At 37.5% G+C, this 23594-nt stretch overlaps 1 protein-coding gene across 1 annotated transcript; it reads right to left on the reverse strand.

Moving 5' to 3' along the window:
- Positions 1-2418: 2418 nt before the first annotated feature.
- LOC134540360 (ctenidin-3-like) lies at positions 2419-23308 on the reverse strand. The gene is made up of 3 exons (XM_063383041.1): positions 23116-23308; positions 13720-13847; positions 2419-5348 (listed from the first exon to the last, which is right to left on the reverse strand). The coding sequence occupies exons 1-3, from the start codon at positions 23306-23308 to the stop codon at positions 5043-5045; spliced, it is 627 nt and encodes a 208-aa protein (XP_063239111.1). The 3' UTR covers positions 2419-5042.
- Between the last annotated feature and the right edge of the window lie 286 nt (positions 23309-23594).

Here is a 23594-nt window from a genome sequence, read left to right on the forward strand (position 1 = left end):
GTCGGGCTGTACTATTCCGAGCGGCTGGGAAGATGCATGCAGTCCATCCTTGCTTGAAGTTAGTGTGGGGGTGTGATAATTAAGTGCAATAACACAATATGAGAATTCATGCCGGTAGTGAGGTCGTTTGATTGAACAGTTCTTTATACAACATCAATTAGATACACTGTACGTATTGCGGCGGACTTATACACATTCAGACGAGAGTTCACACAGTGTATGAACGTCGCACACTGCCTGGGATGCGTTACAGCGATTCCCCTATGGTCCACACGGTTCCCGGATCGAACACCTTTAATGGGCTGTATTACCGCGATGCTCCAAGAGGTGCTTATCAGCCATGGGATGTCTTACCACGATTTATTTAGTGGCGCTGCCCGGCACTGCCGGGAGAACTCCGACAACGATGCTCTCTGATATAGGCGGCACAGGAGTGCCCCTTGTCCCTTGCTTGAGGGCCGTCTGACCAAGAAAGCGTGTGCAACGCTTCCCAGGGTTCGTGTGCAAATATTACAGAAGGTATAAATTTTATAATATAGCTACCATAAATTAATTATGGTTTGTATCTGGACCAACACAAATAGGTATTACAAACACAATAAATGGTTTATTTGATCAAGTTATTGTAAAGCTATACCATAGATGCCACCCTATGGTTGATATAAATTTAGCCAGTTTTTATAAGGGCTTTCATAGTCACCACAAATAATTAATTAATTGATGATATATTTTTATTTAAAGTGTAAATTTGTTGACTTTAACAAAGTTATTCAAACATAAAAAATTAAAATTAATATTATTTTTACAAGAGCCAAACATTATTACAGGTTAAAACCAAATAATATAAATCAAATTACACTTTTCGCTGACTCACAAATGAAGTACCGGAGCTATAGACGTTGAAGTCCAAGACTTCTCTGTCTCTCTCTCTCTCTTCCTTTCACTGTGTTAAGTACAATCCCAAACTCAGTTGGTTTTTTTTTAAATTTGTTTATTACTGTTTCCTATTATGCATTCATACATGTTGTGGAGTGTTAGTATGTTTTTTTTATGTTAATTTAAATCAAAAACCTTGTTTCTTCTTTGATCAATATTTTGACGCAGGCAAATGGTATACGTGTTGTTCTAGATTGCCATTGCATTGTTGACGTGGGAGAATTTTAATCAATGTGTTCACATTATATAAACAATGTGCAAATAATATGTTAACAATAAGAGCTCGTTCTCACTAAAACGTCATTATCGTTTAAAGGTGTGGAGTAGATTTTAGCAGTACATGTAAAAAGGTGATAAACGTATCTTACATCACCCGTGTATGACATACTTAATTGTTTTCCATCAATCCAGTTCCTTTGACTTTTACTTGTAAAATCACTCTCCCATAGTTAAAATTAAAAAATGTTCCACCTGACTGAAACTATTCATTATCATTCAAACAAAAACGTGAAAAAAAAACTGCAGGCGTGTTAAATGGACGATCACATTTCTGCCACTTCTACACAGAAGGCTAGCAAAGAAAAAACAGCTTTCAACAGTGCCAGAAATGACGCAGTTTATATGCAAAACGAGAACTATTTAGTTTTACCTTCGCAATTTGCATTTCTGGTGGCTTTAAGAAATTTAAAAAAAAAAACCCATGTATAGTTTCATTTTGTGTAATAGAAATTGATTCTATCATTAAAACGTCAGTTTCTAGCAATGATTAGGTATATTTCAAGGAAATACTGTAGCCGTTACCACGGTGCGACTTCCGAAAAATTTCTATATGGTTTTTCGTTTGGAGTCCATAACCCCCATATATATCAACTCAAAAGTTAATATAGGCTATACATAATGGATAATATAACTGCCATAATTTTTCACAAATAACGTCCAAACTGATACCTAAAATATAACAAATTAAAAAATTCGTTATTATCAAATTCGTTCAAATTTATTTTAAACCATCTTAATATTATCTTAAATATTGGCCCAAAGAAAATTTTTATACTATCACGCATGGGCGCAAATCTGTAGGATTTCCAGGGGGGGGCCGTGAATTCTGTGGTTTAAGAATTTTGCGCTAGAGGTCAACCGAAACAAGTCTTCTCTGGATGATAAGCTCGTATGTTATACACTTTATTTTTACGTAAGTGATATTAACAATAAAGCAGAGCAACATATGTTTTAGTAATTATTAATTAATGACTATAAGAAATGATCTCTCAAACATGTTTGTATAATTTGCTAACCTAAATACATAAAATATCCATGAAAAAATCTATTAAAATAATATACGTGAATATAACGCTGTCCGTCCGTCTGTCTGCCCGTCTGCCACCAGGCTGTATCTCATGAACCGTGATAGTTAGACACAAATACTAAAAACATAGTAAAATAAATATTTAAGGAGGCTCCCATGCAACCAACGTGATTTTTTTTTTCGTTTTTGCTTGATATTGAAAACGGCAACGGGTAGACGCTTGAAATATTCACAGAATATTTAGTTATATATTCACTTTAAAATAAATGATTAAATTAAAATAAAACAAATTTTTAAGGGGGATCCCATACAACAAACGTAAAACAGAATAAAATTTCACAAATGATGTATTTCTGTTGCCGCTATAACAAGAAATTCTAAAACAGAATAAAATAAATATTTAAGAGGGGCTCCCAATCCCATACAACAGACATGATTTTTTTTGCCGTTTTTATAGATAATGGTACGGAACCCTTCGTGCGCGAGTTCGACTCGCACTTTGTCAGGTTTTTTATGCCACATCACATAATTACTGCGATTCAAATGCTGTTCGTGAAATTCTTTGTTCACAGTTTTTGATGCGCCGTAAAAACCCAAAGCTCCAAAGCTAATAAACGGATCAACAGTAAATGAACGATCGAATCATATTAAAACATTTAAAGACTCTTTTATTTAGTAAAGGCATCAACCAGGTAAAAAAGAAAAAAAACTTAATGACACAAATGAAAAATATCGTAGATAGAACTATGAAATTTATCCTACAGCTAATTGAACCACATACATTTCTCGGCTTATTTTTAGTATAATCAGTATTTTGGCAGTGAATATTATTTAGTTAAAATATACCGCTTGATTAGTTATTAAAGAGACGCGTTTGCTTCCTTATTAACTTAAATACGGATGTGTAACGTTTAAATACTTCTTTCTCAATCTTACTTTTGTTTACTCGTGCAGTGTTGCAGTTATCAAATAACAAATGTTATAAAGTGATTATCGGCCATGAATTGTGAAAATTATCGTTTGATAATAAAAGGGGAGTGATTTTAAATTCCATATTGACGAGGAAAAAAAATTATTCCCTGTATATTCACATGTAACGTACAGCCTTACAGAATGGAGATGAGCTAAAAAAAAATTCCAGTAATGGTATATAAGTTTCAGTTCGTAAATAAACTAAATTCTGCTATAATTACTGTTAAAGTATTAATTTGTTTATTTACTGGAAAAAATAACGTTACATAATCACTTAAATAAAATATATTACCTAAATAATAGTCACTACTTATAAAACAATCAAGCTTACCAGGTGAGAATCAGATTCTGTTTTCCGTTTCTTCCGCGTCACGAAATTATCCATGTTGATGTTTGCCAAGAAAGCAGAAGACTGGCGCACACGAGAGCAAAAGAGCAAAACCACTTTAAAAACAGACTACCTGAAACCTATAATACTGTCGTTTCAGAGGACAAGGAAGTGTGGGTAACAATGGGGAGGAAATGCTAACGGAACCCTACCCTAGCTTCGTCCTTTGGAATGAACGGTTTCTAGGAATTAAGGGTTTCAAAGTTCTCACTGGAAAACTCCATACCATGGCTTTCGCAGAAGGGGTAGGGGAAAATAACTACGGAACTCAAAGGTAGGAATATAAAGCATGTCAAAGTGTCTGTCGTCGTTGTAAATAATAATCTGATATATATGCTGTGTACACCATTAACTTTAAAATCACGAAGTGGGCCCCCCAAGGAGGGGCCCATTAATTCCAGGGGGGGGGGGGCGGGCCCCCCTGGCCCCCCCGGGATCTACGCCCATGCTATCACGTATTAGTCAAAGGTATGAAAAATATTGTTTGAAGGTTAAAACTTTTGAATAACTACCTTAGTAGTCATAATATGAAATTTGTTCAAAGTTTTTCAATTCTGAATGCAATGAATTAAAAACATTCAAAATATTTTCGCTTAATGTAATATGAAAAATTTTTACCGCTCATTTTGGAATATCGGAGAACACATATGATTTAATGTAGGTATACTAAGTTCTTGAAATGTTCCAGGTGTTTATATAAGTCTCAAAATATTTTTTTCAAAAGAAATAGTATTAAGTTACTTCTAAATCTACCTGTGCCTGTAGGATATCACGAAAAGGATTTTTTTTTGTTATATGTTATTGATTTTAAAATGTCAATTTTTTTACTAATAAATTGATAACACATAACTCAATACTAGAGATCTGCAAAATTCGCAGTTTTGATGGCCTTCAGGACAGACTGCACACACCCGTGTACACTCGGGCAAATAAAGCAAGTTCATTGGCTGCCGACTTGTAAGTAGTCTCAGCGGGTTTGTATGTGATTCGATCCTTCTTTGGTTGAGGATTTATAACTGGTTGAGATTCGTCCAGATGAACAGTAAGCCAATAGCAAAATTATCTAAGAGGTATATGTGTTTTAATTCTAGCCTATCACCGAATGAATCCGCGAATTTTGCAGGTCTCTACTCATTACCTTACATGTATTAAATGTAACTTACGCCTTTAATAAGTAATACAAACTACTTCTTTATAAAGAGTCAAGAAGATTAGATAGGATTGAAACAGGAAAATAAGTTCGAAGCATGTGAGCAGGTATGAAAACTTTATTACTTCAGTTCACGGAACATATAAATGGTACACAGTTTTCTCTGAAGGTATCACAAGCTGCGGTGCGGAGAAGAGATAGTCTTTTCTGTTGGCGTTGCAGTACGGGAAGAAGAGGCGTCCGGGTCGCTTACACCGGGCGTCTGGAGAGGCGAGGGTACTCAGCAGCGCTCAGCCCCAGTACCCGTGGCCGCCGTAGCCGCTGCGGTACCCGCTGTAGCCGCCGTAGCCCCGGCCGTAGCCTCCTCCGTAGCCGCCGTAGCCGCCTCCGTAGCCGCCGTAGCCGCCGCGGTAGCCGCTGTAGCCACCCCAGCCCCTGCCATAGCCGCCGTAGCCGCCGTATCCACCATGGCCACCGTATCCACCGTTTCCGCCGTAGCCACCATATCCACCGTAGCCGCCGTAGCCGCCGTAGCCGCCACTGAGGTACCCGGCACTGGCCAGGCCCATAAGGGCCGCCACCACAACGAGGAACATCTGCAACGTGAAAAAAAGACATGACCTACCGTTATCACAGACGCGAAACATATTGCTAGAAAGTCTAAAAAATATATATAATTGAATATAAACGCATTGTTCCAGTTAGTTTTTAAGACACATCATTACGAAAATGTCAGTACTGGGTAAGGTGAATGGTTTCGAAATAATATTTACGAAAGGCCAAAAAATTACTTCAATGTAGAGATACCCGTGTATTATCAAGAACTAATCTATGTATTTTTTCATTTAAAACTGGTTATTTATACGAACCAAAAGTACTTTTCCTTAAAACTAATTGTTTTCCAACACTCAACCATTCTATATATTCCCAGGTGGTGTACCCAAATAAGTGCATATGTTCTTAGGAGGAAAGAAACTTTTTATTTTTATTTTTATAAACTTCCGGGGTTTCCTAATTTAATGATCCGGGTGAAGATTCACCTGACAAGTAAAATATTAAAGAGTTTAATGGAGCAATGCCATATTGGTTTACGTAATTGTTTTCTCTGGGGATTAAAACTAACATTAAAATAAAACATAACTCTCTTTCAATGAAATTCACGATAACTTAACGATTTCTAGTGTCGAGATAGTGTTTCCATAGCCAAAGTCGTTATATTAACGAACGGGAAATAAAACAGTTTGTAAGAATGCACGATTGTTGAGGAGAAGATCACAGTCCCTCGACTGTAAACAACCGGCCGCTGTGCGCTAGCGACCTCTGGTCGTAGCGTCCCGGTAGCTGTTCTTTCCGGGAAGCCTACGATTCACTCGTCCTTCTGGACATACCCGAATACTCACGTTAGCAAGCCTTCTTTCAACAGACGAGAGAGCCAAACTCCCGATCGTGCATCTTCGGTTTTTTTTTTGTTCATTGTAAATAAATATACAACTCATGATATCTAATGGTAAATTAGGTTATGTTAGCTACATTATAAACGCTTTAAAACATTGTGGACGATTCATTTGGTTAGGATATCTACATTAAAGATACTGTGAAATCATGTAAACGGTTTCCTAGCGCTGGATAGCTACATATTATAAAGTTTTTTGCTAAGCAAACATAAAATGTTTTTACAGCATTTTTAATGTAGCTATACTAACCTAATATAACCAACCATCCACAATGTTTCAAAATATTTATAATTACTTCTTGCTAATTTTAAGAATGACATGTTGTAAATTAAACCCGCGCATTTGGAGAATGAATGCCCGCAAAATATTCCCCCCCCCCCCCCCCAAATAAATACACCTGTTGTGGTACGGAAAAAAAAGCGAGCATGAACTTCGGGGAACTTCGGGTTTGGCTCTCTCGTCTGTGAAATGAAGGCTTCCCTGCGTGGCTGCGTGGCTGCGTGCAGTAAGCGGGTACTCTGGAGTGACTGGTCTGACTGCAGGCACTTTTCATTTCTACTTTCCTCGCGCGTCTAGTTTGCTCTCAATCACATGCACACCCAAGTAGGAAAAAAAAGGAAAATTAATTTAATTTAATTGGCACGTAATCTAAAGTGCCGGTCAAAAACCCCCTTTCCATTTGAATTGAGTGTACACGATATTAACGTGATTGAGACCATTTTTTGATCGTTAGTGTTTCTGAAACCAAACAGAGAATGCTATTAAGGAATACCAGTATTTATTTAAACAAATAATTAGCAAACCATTTTGTGGAAAGTAAGCTCCAAGTTGGCATAAATTCTTTTTTCAATGGTTAATATTTAAGGATTTTCCAGGGGAGCAGCCATGAAACCTCTTTCTAGCTGATGGTTAGGGCCATGCATATTCCGCGAAAAGATCCCGAGACCAGCTGAATGTTAAAACACTGTATCATTGTCTGTGTTTCGTGATTGGGTGAGTTTCTTTCAGGTGCATGACGATTGTTAAAATACCAATCACAGTAATTCGTTGCGGAAGCAAATGCGTCCTGAGTGGCTCAGCCAAACAAGGCAACTACTGTGGCGGACGGCCACCAATCACAAGGAGGAAACCGCTGGTGCGAGTATACCTTGTTGCAGTTTAATAGGCGTTCAGCTTTATTCGCGGAAAATACCTTCCTCTACTTACGGTTATTCCGTACTACCTGGTAAAGCTTCATAAATGGCGCAGAGCCCCGCAGATTCCGGGAAAAGGCGACTGGGGTTGAGAAACCGAAAGCATTGACGACGGCCCCAGAAAGGTGGAAAAGAGGATGGAATCGCTGCGTGGGTGCGCCCACGCGCTCGTTACGGGTGACGGCCACCAGGTGGCAGGCGGGTCGCGGGAAAGGTCGAGCACCCTCGCTGCGCCGAGGTTGCGCCGAGGTAGCGCCGAGGTTGCGCCACTGCCGGTGGCGCGCGCCAGTCCAGTTGGCCGATGGCCGGGTCCGGTGGTTCCTTGCGCAAGGCCGGCGGGAACACGCCCCCTCTTCATCACGCGGGGAAGGCAACCATTAAAGGTGAGCAGGTTCGCACAACACCCGCGCCCCCTCTGATCCCAGGTTAAATGTTCGACCTTAACGACTGTGTGCGTTTGAAAACCACCTACGAACCAAAGATACACGGTGATTCCAGGCCTGTTATTTGTTTGAAGACGAGTATTCACGTCCCAAATGAAGGATCACGTTCCTCCCATATTTTTTTTAACATAAAATATAAGCAACTTCGTCAATTTTTCGTACAATTCGTTTCAGTTTCGATTATTTTTTAGAAAGAAATTGACACAGTCAATTGCACAAATAATTTGTTTCTTAAGTTACGAAAATCTTTGCTTGGGCTACACACACATTTTACTGTCTTTTAATCACTTTTCTTTAGTAGTGAAGTGTTAGCTTGAGTTAAGTACAGTTCTTGGCTGAAGTATTTTACCGCAAGTTGATCTATTTTCTTAAGTAAGTCAAATAAAAGGATACTTACGGTGCAGCTTTGTACGCATAAAATTACTTTAAATAACAAGAACCACCGTGTTTGGTTAGTAAATTTCTGTCCTTGAGACATCCATAATAGCGAGTGATATCAGAAGTTTCCAATTTGCTTAACTATGATAAGAACTTACCGTTTTTGCAGCTAGGTTTTTAAAAGCAATCCATATGGTATTAATTTCATACTTGCTTGAATGAAAAGAATTTATATTTTCGTCTTAGTTACTTTAATCTCATTTTATCTGCATAATTATACTAGCATTGTAGAATAATTAAAAATAATTACATGTCTATTCCAAAATAGGTTCATACTTTCGTAGAAACATACGCAATATGTAGTATTAACTATTTTTAAAAGTTAAAAAATTAAATACTATCAGAATTTCCTAATTTTAATTCTTTGTGCACCTATATTTACTGGTAAATTATTAACGTTAATATTTATTCAAAATTGTTGAAGGAATATTTGTAGTGGATGTCGTTTGATACTGTTCACAGCGATCTAACAGTCAGTGTATGGACGTATTTATTTTCATTATTCACTACGAAAGATACTAGCGTGTTGGAGCTCTTCACATATTTACTTTCCCGTTTTGAGTTAATCTGGGAAATTTTATCAATTGGGAACAGTGGCCCACGTGGCGGTGAGCCAGTGGATTCTCTCAGGGCACCGCCTGTTTCCAAAAAGCAATTAATATCTTCACTGCCGAGTCCACATCGCTTCCCCACTCGCCTCTAGTGACCGTCTGGTTGACGACGCGCCCAGCCTGATTCCAGTCACTCAGTCACCGTTTGGTCTGTCACTCAGTCACTCTTGTGAGCGACACGCGCATTCATTTCACGATAGGCTAGAATCCAAAAAGTTTGCATTTTTGCTGCTTCGGTGATTAGGCCACAGTATATCTGAATGACTTTGGGCCAATGAAAAAATGTAAACAAAAGAAGTAGCGAATCACGAGCATCCCAGTTAACAGGTGCTGCGAGTCAGTAACCAATGAGCAGATGCAATTCGCCCGAGTGCATAGAGGATCATGGAGTCCATCCTATAGGTAATTGAAATTGCGAATTTTTCCGGTCTCTAGCCATAACCTGTTCCACACAGCACACAGACTTCTGTCCTTGACTCCGAAGCTCAGTCGGAACGGAAATGTTCACGTGAAAACATCAAAATTACAGATATATTTGCCACACTTGTACGTTTGCACGAAAAATAAACGTATCACTGCAAAATAGTGTTCGCAGTAATTCTATAAGTTCGGATTCTTAACCAGGCATTAATTCTTTGTGTTGTCCCAGTACCTCCACCTCCAATAGTTCAAGTTATTTGTAAACCGTTCCCTTGATAGCATTATCAAATGCGCACATCAATAAGCATAATAATAAAAGTCAAATTATTTATTATTAAATTATTTTAGGCTTGGTTTAAAAATAATGTTTCGGTAAAAAAAATTAAAATGAACTATTATGTGCCAATTTTCGTAAGAAAACGTATTTGATGTATCCAAAAATTTCCATAGCCATTTGTTGTACAAAGTTAAAATATCTTTTGTGTTGTGTTTGAAACTATTTCCTAGCAACTGGTCTCCAAAATAATCTTTTGTAAAATTACAGAAACTTTTTTTTTCAGTGCAGGGTTTATGCCCAACACACTGGGTTCTTTCCCGTATTTATCTTAGTGTTTCCTGATCTTTGCCTCATTTCTTACTTCTAGAATACCCAGCTTATTTTAAAACAATAAAAACACGTAGATGACGTCACTTGACGCCAAACCTACAAATGACGGAAACCATGTACTTTGGTCTTTTTTGACGTGATAACGTCTTATAAATCGATGAACGCTGGCTGCACGCACGAAAAAGCATGACTCATTGTCACGTTTCGCCTGAGCCGAGCGTGCAAGCGAGAGCGCGGAACAAGCCATAGAGATGCACGATCGGCTTGTGACGCATCTATCTCTCTTCCACTCCATCGGCCGATGCGTCCGAGTGGAAGAGAGACAGCGGCAGCACACAACCTACACGTGAACGGTTTTGTCAACCGTTTATAAAGTTAAGTGAAAAGGTAATGTGGTTTGTATGCAATTTTTCATCAAATTTTTCTTATGATGTTATCACGTAATATTATCGTCCGTAAACCGACTTTAAAGACAACCCCCTTTTTTATTTTAACTAAGTTCGGGCGTTACGTTTTTTTATTCTCATCGGCAGCGACGTGTTCAGAGTGATATCGCGGAAGGAATCGATTAAAGCTTGTAGCAAGGAACAGCTATAGCATTTGGTGTGGAGCGAGTCAAAAAAATAATTGAAAACCGAAACCACGATAGTGGGGCAGTGTTGCTAACTCAAGTCCGCGGGAATGTCTCGCCGCCTCACATCACGTGTAAATCTTAACGGCGTATTGCAGAGTTGAGTCTAGGAAATGATAATGCAGAAGAACATCATTTGGGAGTGCTTTCTTGGATTAAAAGTTTTGAAATGCGTGACTCGTCATTCAACCAACTTCATAAATCAATTGAAGAATAATGAACATTTTTATTTACACTTTAATTCTTTTGGGCTAGTTGACGAGCAAGAGGCATCTTGTAATTAACCATGTTTCATTGCGATTTTTGTAATAAACTACCGTACGTCATATAACATGATTTTTAGTTCGGAGTTAATGTATCCTATGTGATGGTGGATTCAAAAATGAATCAGTAGAAAACACTTTCTGCAGACATTAAGAAATATGAATCTATGGGTTTGTATCTATGGCTATGAATCTATGATGCTATGTTTGAATCACCAATTCAAAAATTAAAAAAAAAAGGCCACTGATAAATTTTCCTTTTTTAAGAATAAGTAAAGTTACATTTCATTAAAATTAACAGAATACTCCTGAGCTGTTAAATTTTTATTAAACTTCACGAGTTACATAGCCTTAAAATAAATTATTACAAAGACAGCTTTTATTGTTACGTGTTATGTTTCTCAGGAAGTCGTCGTTTGATTTATTTTACATGTTCTCCTCTCCCCGTTATACACGTGGACAAACTGGTTTTGTCTCGGCCCAGAAGATCTCGGATAACATTTACCGCACAGTTAAAAGTTCACCTGGGGTCCCACAGATCAGGTGGATTTACAAACAAATAATCATATTTAATTTCAGTAATGATAATTTAAAAATATTTAGCTTAAGTATTTGTTAACATTCAACGAAGTTTGTTCTAAGTTTTAATTTTTTTTTGGCGCTGGTCTTTCAGATATATATATATATATATATATATATATATATATATATATATTTGCCTGTGTGAATATAACATTCTTTAAACATAAAATACGATTTTATTATTACCAAATCGGTTCATTTCAAGTTATTTTACAAAATACTGAATCCATATATATAATTTGTTGTCTAAGTGACCAACAACCACTTAGCAAAACTTTCACTAATGACATGACATGACTAATGAAATTGTGATAAAACCGACAGAACACAGAAAAGTTTGTCAAACCACCTCTTAACACCAAACTAAAAATTAATACACCATAGAGCACCAAAATGCATGTTATGTCATGGAATTAAAAAGAACTAAACCCAAAATTAATTTAAATCATAAAAAAATCTTTTTATATTTTTAATTGAAGGAATTTTTTTTTCTGAACGAAAAATTGTACCAAAGTCCATGGATGAGAAATAAATGATTTAATATAATTTGTTATGCACATCTTATTGAATTACTTTTAAACCACAAACACTGGGTAATTTATTTATTTTTGTTCTGAATACATCTGATTTAGACAAATTTATAACAAAATATTTTATTATAAAATTGCAGCATTTAAATTTTATGACGTTCCTAGTGGAGAAGGTATCACAAATCGGAGAGTTCTACAAAACGAATGAACCAGCATCCTTTTGAACAAATATAAATAGAATGTATGCCCATTTCCGGAAGTCAGTTACGCTAAATATCAACATAGAGACGAGAAAAAAAAGAATTACAACTAAACGGATGAAAAAATCGTGAAATTATAGACAATCTGATTACTCAATGGACGATTCAATAATGACATGTGGTTTTCTTCAACGTGAAAGTGCATAATTTTAGAATTTGTTATACTTCAGCAACATAAAGACCCTTTTTATAAAATTTACAATAATTTAGGGAAGCCAATATCACAAAAAAAAATTGTTTAAATATTAAGCTAACATAAATGTAGTTCTAGTGGTTTCACCAGTACATAATTTCGTGGCCGTGGCTCAGTGTTATTGTGTTGTGAATATACCGACTAAATCATGTATTTTAAATAAAATGAAAACATAAAATTTTAATTTATTTCAAAATCTTAAACGATCGTTATATTTCTTAAGGTGGCCAATAAAGGTAAATCCCATGACTAAAAAAGCATTATATAAAATTATAATATTACAAATTATTCTCGTTTGCCTCTCACGAAAATCAAAGTAAATTTAACAATTTCTTGATTGGCCAATCATTGCAATTGAATCCGTCGAATCAAAATATATATTTGGACGATTCAACATGTTAGGTTTACCATATAGGATTGCACGTCCTCAAACGTAGGTAAAAGTTTTTTAACAACTAACATCCAAATGGTAACATTTAAATGGTGGCCTTTTTTCTATCTAGCAGTAAACTCATTACAATGGATAAGATTATGATGAATTCGCATTCTGACTACAATTTTGAAAAGTCACTAGCTCTGATTGTCACCTATTGCCTTTTGTGACGATATAACTGATAAAATGTTCCTGACATTAGCTTTTGGAGTATTAATGCTCATATTGATTCGCAATGTGCAGTATTATCTCCGTGTGTTTTTTTTTTGTGGTACATGAGGGGTGGGCGGAAATTCCTTCACCGGTTTTACCATTTCAGCATTTTAGGTATTTTGTATACAAAACTTTGTTCCAACATGTCAGCTATCTGGTATTAAAAGTTAATATTTTTTTCCCCCCTATATAGATTTTTGTCTGACTGATTGCGTAACAGGCATACAATACGTAGACCAGTTGAAAATGCATACAACCTAATTCCTACATCCACGGCAGAGTTGGTTAAACAACTAGTGACCTTCTTGGATTAGAACCGCGGTTACGTTCTGTAGCATCTTCAAATATAATATAATTTGTTGTTTAAGTTTGTAGTTCGCGGCTTGATAAGTTTGTACTGGCATAAAAAGAAAAAAAATATATACACAATTCAAACACAACCGTGCAAGTGGTTCCGAGCCATGAAAAAAGTTAGTAAATTATGTTTCATGCAACTTGTCTCAAAAGTTCTTAAAAGTTAGTAAGTAGAACAGGCACCAGTTGAATCTGTTGCGACTGTCACTCGCTAAACACGATGCGTGTTCACGCACGCTGACAACCACGTGAAGTATAGTTTGCAAGCACAGTGACAGGAGGCTACGTATACGTCAAGACAAGTCAACACACGTGTCACTTGAAGAAAAAGGTTGTTCTCACCAGAGCTCGGGGCATGTTGGTCGCTGCAGGAGCCAGGCTGGGCGATGCGATGCGATGCCGGCGGTCGCAGAGGCCCTTATATACCTGCCGCCGCCTGTCGGGCCTTGCTCGGAGACCCACAACTTTCTCTGCGGGCAACCCCCCCCCCCATCACCTCCACGCAACAAGCTCCTTAAACCCTTCCGGACTCCCCACCGACCCTCCCACTCGGGGACCCTCGCGACCTTGGGCAGGGACTTGTCGGTGTCGACTCTCCGCTCCTCCGTGTCAGCGCTGACAACTCTTCAGAAAACTTAAATTTTTGAAAAAAAAAAGTTTTGTCTCAAGTCATTACATTAGTTAAACAATCACCAAAGCTTAACATTTATAACTCATTCAAATCAAATTTTTTTTCCACTCTGGTATTTATTTTCACATTTCCAGAGTTACCATGCGTGATTCATAGATTTCTGTGACACAGACCAGTTTTTTATTGACGGGACGTCTAATAAATCAATGAACGCCGGCTGCACGCACGAAAAAGTGTCCCGTAACGCACATTGTCCCACTACGGATGTCTCCTGTTATGCTCATTGTACGCATGCGCGGAATGGCGGAATCTCTCTTCCACTCGATTGGAACAACCATTGATTTGACTTTTCAATCATGTTTTCGTCATTTGAATTATTAATATTATGTAATTTAACGATCGTCCACCGATTATCAGCACAATCGGTACGGTTATTTAAAAGTAATGTTGAATATTCAAATACATTATTAACCAACAATGGTGTTTTACCATTACACATAATAATTCAAATTACACCCGGGATCGTTTGCACAATGTATTAAAAAATATTGTAACACATTATAAATAAGTTTGGTGTATTTGGGATGCGTATTATTTATTAAATCGTATAATAAAAACGACAAAAAATATTATTCCCCTACGGTGCCGCAATCTATGGTGACGGACGCGAACCGAACGAATCGCGCTATCTATCAACGACACGTGAATTGTTTCGTGGACTGTTTATAAAGTGAAGTAAAAGTTAATGTAGTTTTCATTGCTTATTAAAACAACAATTTCGGCAATAAAGGTTAATTATTCTTGCATTTTAAAAATATGATTACTAGTTTAATTTCAAGTATTTATTCTTTTATTATTAAAAAAAGTAGCATCTGTCGGCGAGTGCAGTAATAATGTTACAATTGGCTAAACAATTATGAATGATTCATATAATTGATTATAGTTTATTTATATGACAACTTGTTCATAATTATATTTAAACTTTATAGCTAAAGGCCAGTTTTTAAAATTAATAACAAGTCATCTACACGTGAAATGTTTCGTCGACTGTTTATAAAGTGAAGTGAAAAAATGTGGTTTTCATTGCTTATTACAACAACAATTTCGGCAATAAAGGTTAATTATTCTTGCATTTTATAAATCTGAATATTAGTACAATTTCAAGTTATGTATTCTTTTATTATTAAAATAAAAATGATTCAATTTTATTCATTAAAGTATGCAATCATTTCATCAATGTTTCGTTATGACGTTGTCACGTTAAACTATCGTCCGTAAACCGACTTTACAGACAACAAATTTTTTTTAAGTAATTTGGAAATGTGTGCAAACGTAAGTTAAAAAAATAATTTTGGACGCAGTCAAGCAATTGAACGAAGTTGAAAACATTCTAATATAACGAGATTTGATACGCAAACACCTAGATGACATTTTGAGGTTTTTTTTTCACCTTTCTGTCCGTAAAATTTCGGATATTATTAATCTTTTGACGGACGGATGAAATTTTTCTGGCCATCTTATCGGCTGCAGGTCACGTGATTGGTGGATGGATTACGGACGCAGGCGATGGGCTGAGGCAGAATGATGAATGCGACGCTCGCTGGTGCTTCTAGCACCTGATCAGGCACGTAGTCTTCTTGTCGTGCAAGGCAACTGTGATATTTGAGCGGTAACGGTAACTTCAGATGGCGAAGAAAGGCCCTTGGTCGCTTTCAAGAAACTTTACTGGGCGTTTTATGTATGAAAATTATTCTGAAAACATGTGTTTTAAACTAGGTATACTGAAATAGAACTGTCCATCTGCCATTAGTGCATACGTAAATGCTTTTAGTAAACTGACTCCACTCGGATGTCTTGAACAGTTTGTTCTGAAGTTCTGAAAAACGTACAAATGCCGTCTCATCCGTCTGTTGCTTGCCCGTCCGTCAATATAGAGACCCGCAGCCAATCACGAGACCAAAAAAATTCCATCCATCCGACCGTCAAATCCTGACCAAAAATGCACGTGCGACTAACGGACAGATTATATAATCTCCAAAACTTTGAAATAGTACCAATTGCTGGACATCTTTACTACATTCAAAAGTTTTTGTTTTATTTTGTTTATTTGTTTGTCGGCTTCCATGAAAAGTTTTAAACTTACATTTGAACGCATTTTGAAGTATTATCTTTGATACAATATTCGATCGAGGTGAAAAGAATTAGGTATGTAAATCTGATATATAATTATTAAAATCAGAGTGAATAATTGAGTTTAGTGATGTATTAGTGCTACACTATAATTATCTTCATCCTATGCAAGATAAATTTTTCACCACTATAAGCCTTCTAGTCAGTTAGTAGTATCAAGGAGGTGCGGATGATTGTGAATCACCCGGCTTGCTGACGGACGGATGGATGGTGGACGGACTTCTGACTGACGGACGCAGTGGATAATTGTGAGTCCTCCTTCAGCTGTTGCATCCCGTTGCAACATTCACATTAAGAAAATCCATCTTATTTTCTTGTGCTACGATTTTCCAAAATAACTTCAAAAATAATCAGTTTATCAGCTGGAAACAAAGCTACGAGAGATCCTTTACTAACGGTACACGGATTAAGAAATGTCCTATTTAAAAAATGTTTAACAAAGGAAAGTATTTTTTCAGAGAATATGTTAAAATGAAATCATAACAAAATAAAAAACACAGGCTGCATTGAAAATAGAGCATATAAAGTGATGCCCATTCGGCTAGTCTAGTTTCTTTCCAAAGTTCTATTGACAAATGAGCCGTTCAATGGTGGACTTAGAAATAGTTCTACTGCGTAGATTGGGTGCGTTGTCTGTGCCTGTGCCTGTGTCCGTCACATGACCTTGCCTCTCTGTGCACTTTCTCTCTTGGAAGCCAGGTTTCCAGGAAGATCTATCGTTTCCCAACACTGACGATGATGTGGAGAGATATTACACTTTTCCGCAAGGGGTTCCCAATTGCTGCACACGGAGTGAGGTGGACCAATGGCAAGACTCTGAACCCACCGTTTTGAGTTTCCGGGTTTGAACTTCCGTTAAAAAAAATTTGGTTGTCTGTAAAGTCGGTTTACGGACGATAGTTTAACGTGACAACGTCATAAAAAAACATTGATGAAATGATTGCATACTTTTGTGAATAAAATTGAATCATTTTTATTGAATTATCTCTATTTTGTATGGATACAAAGAAGGAGTGAAATAAAATCTACAATTTAATTGATAAATTTACTTTTATTTGCACTCATTAATTCACACATGTTTATTACTTTAACGAAGAGATTATTTTAACTATAACTTTTATACATGTTTGCTATTTAACTTCTTCCAATCTGTTATTCTGTTAAGGATAGGACGATGATAGGAAAAGTAGGAAATGAATGGGAGTGTTTCAAGTTTAATGTGCCTCGAAAAAGTCAAATCGATGGTTGTTACAATCGATTGGAAGAGAGATAGATGCGGCGCAAGCGCACATTGAGCGTAACGGGAAACAGCGTAACGGGACAATGAGTCATCTTTCTTCGTGCGTGCAGCCAGCGTTCATCTATTTATTAGACGTTGTCACGTCAAAAATTGGTATCAATTTCTTATTTTTCACAAATTCCATGTGACAGCAGAGTCTCCACTTATGTTAGTGTTGTCATTTAACAAACACAATATTTTGGTGTATTTTTAATCTTGTGCTCAAACAAAAATTGTATAAAAAGTATTAAAGTATAATTGCTACGTTTTGGTTAGAACAACATAGCTGTTGGTGTATTTTTTTGTGTGCTATGTAATTTACATATGCATGTACGTGCGTATTCATCAATACTGTCAGTTAATTGTATTGCATTGTTGAGTGAATTTGCATTAACAAGGAACATGTTTATTTGTACAAGTTTCAATTTTTTTAATTTAGCAGCTTTTAGCTCTTGTGAACACTTCCAAAACTTTGTGGGAGTTAGTGAATTTTAGTGAACTGGTGATTGCAAGTCTAGCGTCATAACAACTTGGTCGTTGTGCACATAATAAATGTCAGGCGATTGAAACACCACTTTCGAAACCTGTGTAGATTAAAAATAATGTTACTACTGTAAATTTTAAGGTATATAGTTCCTTGGTAGTTGAAAATTGACTGTGACAAATATTTTCCACTTATCAAATGAATTATGTTTGTACCTACAAGTTCAGAGCACTGACAAAAATAAGACAATAATTAATTTATCACGAGTTTTATGCGTGATTTTGTGTATGCATACAAATGCAAAGTTTAACACGTTAGTTATTGTCCTAAATAAAGGATTAACATTCTTGTATTTTTAACAAAGCGTGCAGCACAATTTGGTTTTCGAGAAATTTTTTTTGTAAAATTACAACTCTACTAATTTTTCAAAATAACTCAATAATCATTCATCATCATTGATCATCTTAAAATTACAAATCTCGGTGTATGATATTTTACAAATTGTTTAAACAGCGTCAGTCTTGCCACCATAATTTCATATACCCATTGTTTCCCAAAACCTCACCAGGAAAATGATGGAATGGTTCCTTGTATTCCGTGGAAGATTCCTTCCTCAAATTCTTGGCGTCTTGAGTGCATGCCGTATATCACAACCTCGCTGTTGAGATGTCACCCAAATAAAAAAAAAGGGGTTTTCTAATAAAAACTACAGGAGGAATGGAAAAACTAAAATCACTATAATCACTATAATCTTGTTTTCCCTACACATAGAGCAGAATAAGTTTTACCCAACTAATACATATAAAATAACATAGAATTTATTTTAGCCAAATATTGTGTTTGAATAATTTTTATTGACTCAACTTAATAAGTTTGTCAAACCAGCTTCGTGTGTTTTGTTATATCTTGTAAAACAATTTTTTTATATAAAGTAATAAGATTGCATAATATTTTGATGCAGCATGAAAACTTTTGTTTATCTTTATGCACACAACTCTGTAGTTGAAATCTCTGGAGTCATTTTTCACAGCGGACTGCTCGTGGATAGCTTAAAGTAGTATTTCATGATGATCTTAATGTTCAAGGCTTCCTTAATTAGCTTCATACATATAAAATGAAGAAGCTGAAGACTGTCAGGTGCTTGCAAATATCTTCACAGTTTATTGCACTCGAGCGCACTAGGGACTGGGACAGGGATAGTGTTATTACTGCAGACATGCTCTGACATTTCTTTGACGTCTGAAGGAAACAACTTAGCAACGCACCACACAGCTATGGTACAACTTGCGACCTCCCCAGCGAAATACATTTGGCTACTGTTCGACCAGACAAGCTCTGTGCCAAGCAACCAGACTGGCCTCATGCAAGTCTTGGGAAAAAAAAAATTTATGAATAATTTATGGATTAATTGAAGTAACATGGTAAAATATATATAGCAAATGGGTATCTCACTTTGTTCTCAGTATTACCAAACCAATATGAAGAATTTTTTTAAAAAAAGTAGGAATGTTAAAATTTTTACTCAAAATCCCTTCCACCTTATTCAACTAAATTATTAATTATATTTTTTACTTAAAACCTATTAAAAATTTACAAGTTAATGCGTCTGCTCTACATGATAAGTCATACATGGATAAACATGGTTATATAAAATGTAATAGCAAATTAGTGAGAGTTCAAATAAACTACGCTATGACTATTAGAGTATTTATGGAATTATATTCCAGTAAGTTTACTTGGCAATATTTATTTTTTATTATTATTCTGATGACACTAAATTTGACCGAGAGAAAAGTATCTAAAGGTAAAAACATTGAAGAAAAACAAAACAAATCATTATGGAGGGACGATTATTTTTGGCTTTAGATTAGTCACGACCCCACATAAAGCATTTACTCCAGATGGACCGAGAAGCAGCTGTCTGTAGAATATAAATGGTCATACTGCCACAGGATACTGGTTGTAGTGCTTGGGGCTGGTCGCCATTTTGGATTATGACTACATGGTGGCCATCATGGATTATAATGTCTCGGTGGCCATATTGGATAAACTTGGCCTTGACCTTTGACCTCGTTCACCGTCTTGAATTTCGCCATCTTTTAATCGTGCGCCCCAATACCCGAAAGTGGCATTTTTAGTTACGGCCGCCATCATGGATGATATTTTGCCTACCATCTTAATTTTCCGTCATTTTTAAACTAAAAAATCGCCAAAAAATTTAAAATAAAAAGTTAAATAATACAATTTAATAAAAAACATAATTCCCCCATTTTATGAATTTGGCCCGCCATCTTGAAAATCCATGTTATTTAAAGTATAAAATCAGGAAAAAATACTTAACTAGTTAAAAAAATTTAAATGAAGGCACCCAGTTAGTTCATTCGATTAAAAATGGTAATGGAACCATTCTCTACAGAATCCACCGGCAGACTGACCTGCCACCACTAATGCCCAGGTAGATATTACATCAGCCAGTATGACATCATGGAATCCATATTGTTTTCGTCTGTCAGTGAATCCTACCATTATATTTGTTTAATTTTTACCCTCTAGAATGCAGAATTATTTATTGGCAAAGCGCCCTACATCTTGTTTACTCAATACAGAGACTAACCAGTTCCTTTCATGACATAGTCTTCCTCTTCAGAACATAGTTTCTGAATACAGTGTTTAACAGTTTGCTTTACATCGTCTGAACTGTAAATGAGGTTAAATATATTTTTGATAGCGCACTTCTTTTCTTGCTCCTCGAATGGTCACAGTTCACCATAAGCACAGTCAGCGACAAGTTATATTTTAAAGGTCCGTACCTTATTACTTCATCAAGAGCTGATTGGTATTAATCTGCTTGATATCGTCAAGAAAAGTACAGATGTATTTTGACTCAATAAATGTATTAGATAATAGTAGTCGTTCGAAATCCCATGAAATGTAGATTTCGTCAAGCGGAATTCATGCACTGAGTACGGTCTTGGGTTAAGTTTCATGTTCAGGTGTCATCGCAATCGGTTGCTGCCATTCTGATTGTGTGCTAGTACATATACGAGTCTCTAACCTATGTAAAGGGAGTATAAATTTCTGCAGGTAGTTCCACAGTAGGCACACGGACTTCACCTTTACAGTTTTTCCTTTGTCGTCTCAAATTGTCAATACAATTAAACAGCATATGATATCCATTACAGCGAAACTTCATACGAGAAGGATTCTTCATACATTTGCTCCTCTCATGTTTTCGTGCATCATGGAAACAAGGAAACGATACATCACAGTAGCTGCATGGATGTCTAGTCGAAGAAGATGAACAATTCAAGATCTAACTGGGTGCTGATATTAACTGCCCTAATACCAATCCACGGTTTTCTCTTAAGCGCTTCGGTGCATCGCTGTTGCAGCAAAATCTTTACATTCTATTGCACATCGGGGCCTTTGCATGTATTGAAGTGTCTTCACAAATTATAATGTATTGTAAATTGCTTGCAACACTTTTTAAAGCACTACATTTTGCGAGAAATATAATAAGCACATTCTGACTTCTTGTATTTTCGTCGTCCGAGAAAATATTGTCACAGTAACGACACTGATGCTGGGAAAATGCCGATACACTTTCAGTGGACATCATTGATGCTTTTTGAGCCATTCAATTCTCCTTCGCTGGCAAAACATCATCAATCGACTTTTCCTCTGCAACCAGCAAAGTCTGTTCTGCTGGTAGAACCACGCATTCCAGTGGTGTAGGTGAATATGATACACATGCCATCAGGATATGCGTGGTCGCTGACGACATCTCCGCAGTCGAATGTTCAACTTCCATCAAGGTCTCCGTGGTTGTCGTCAACGATGCCATCGGACACCACTGCATCGCCATAGGCGTCACTGCCATCAGGATCCCCGATGTCGACGGTACAACTTTCATCGAGTTCGTTACCAAAGATGTGAAAGATACCATCAAGTTCTCTATAATAGTATCAGGCTATCAAAGTAGATGTTTCGGACACCATCGTAGCCAGTAACAAACTGAGAGTCGTATTGTCCAGTCCCCACTTATATACCTGCAGCTGATGGAATTATATGTTAGTCAAATCGACAACCAACTATATTAATACTCAAGTAAAATAAAACATTCAAGAACATTCACACTAAAATAAAGAAGCACATTCGACAAAAAGGAGCTCATTTGACGAAAAGTTAGCACATTCGATCAAAAGGAAGCACATTTTACACAAAAAGGAAGCACATTCCTCATAAAATGAAGCACATTTAGAACACATTAAAAATAGAAACACAAAAAAAGTAGCACAAATAACCGAAAAGGATGCACATTTAGCCGAAAATTCAATGTGGTATAACAGGTTTACAGCAGGTTAACGCCCGGACGTGCCTGGACTCATCCGGTGGCGACCGTAGGAAGCCCTGGCTAGACATGACAGTCCAGTCGTGCGTGCGCAGGAGGGCCTCTGGGTTGCCTCGGTACCTACCCCGACCGCTGGACTAGGGGAACGTATCACACCTAGTCGAGCAGTTTACAGCTCTTTTTTTATGCTCAGGTGTCCCCGAACACTCCGGTGCCATTCTCGGTCCTTACCATTGCCATAGGCCTGATCCATTCTCTATGAGAGGCCTTTGGGACCGAGACACCGAGGCTCGGCAGTCGAACCCCCCCAGAAAGGTTTCAAACGCATCTGCTGTTTCCCGCAGATTCAGCCAATTCACCATTTCTGGTCCCATACATGCAATTGAGGATGCAACTGAGGCAGGGTTACACCCGACATTGTCCTCTTTAGTTAAGGCGATGCTATGACCAAAGGTTGAGGCTACCCATCCCAACATGGTCACCACGATTCTCCCCCAGCAGCGGTGCCCACGTGGAGGCAGAGGATTGCCACTTGGTGCGGAGAGGCTATATATTCGCGTTCTTGCACCCATTCCGTGAGCCTGTTGGATCATGTCTCGGATACTAGTGCCGGCTACAGCTCCGACACCTCAGGAGACAATCACCTTCCCCGCGGGGTCAGGCCCACTCCCGCCCGAGGCGTTGTGTCGTTGCGCGGTCGTCACGCGGGTGTTTAGCCTTGAGAGCGCCGCCTTCCCGCACGATATCAGCCCTGCCCGCCGCGACGCTAATGAGGGAACCGACGAAGCCTTAACGACGCCGACGGACGTCGCACCGTCCGTGAGGCGTCGGCTCCGCGCTGTCTGCAGGCGTCTCTGGACCGAGCCACACTGCGCCTTGCTGCCGCAACTCCGCCCGGCGCGGCGCTGGCTGCAAACCTCGCACCGACCAGGGAAGCTGTGAAAAGAAGGCTTCCCCACCAACCATGGCACGGACCCAGTTCTGCCTTCCGCGCATGGTTCCAGCGTTTCCGTATAGACATTGATCTAGTAGTACATTTTTTAACAAAGTCTCTTAACTTTGGAAGTCGTTTACCTCCTACAGACGCACGAGTGTGCTAAATAAAATATATTTTTTAAATTTTAATTTATTGAATAATTGCCAACAGACATTGTAACTATATCCAAAAGAGTTAATTACTATTGAAAAAATACAAATAAAAATTGAAAATAACATACAAAACAAGTGTGAAGGACTGTCGCTGCTGTCCATTGAGAGAGACGCAGTCACGTTGAATAAAGAA

The sequence above is a fragment of the Bacillus rossius genome, chromosome 16 (assembly GCF_032445375.1).
Source record: "Bacillus rossius redtenbacheri isolate Brsri chromosome 16, Brsri_v3, whole genome shotgun sequence".
Taxonomy (NCBI): domain Eukaryota; kingdom Metazoa; phylum Arthropoda; class Insecta; order Phasmatodea; family Bacillidae; genus Bacillus; species Bacillus rossius.

Coding starts and splice junctions, on each gene's coding strand:
- LOC134540360 (XM_063383041.1), bottom strand. CDS start 23,308: ATGCGCGGAAGGCAGAACTGGGTCCGTGCCATGGTTGGTGGGGAAGCC. Junction 13,848..23,115: donor TCACGGACGGTGCGACGTCC/GTCGGCGTCGTT, acceptor GGTTGCCCGCAG/AGAAAGTTGTGGGTCTCCGA. Junction 5,349..13,719: donor CCAACATGCCCCGAGCTCTG/GTGAGAACAACC, acceptor TTCACGTTGCAG/ATGTTCCTCGTTGTGGTGGC.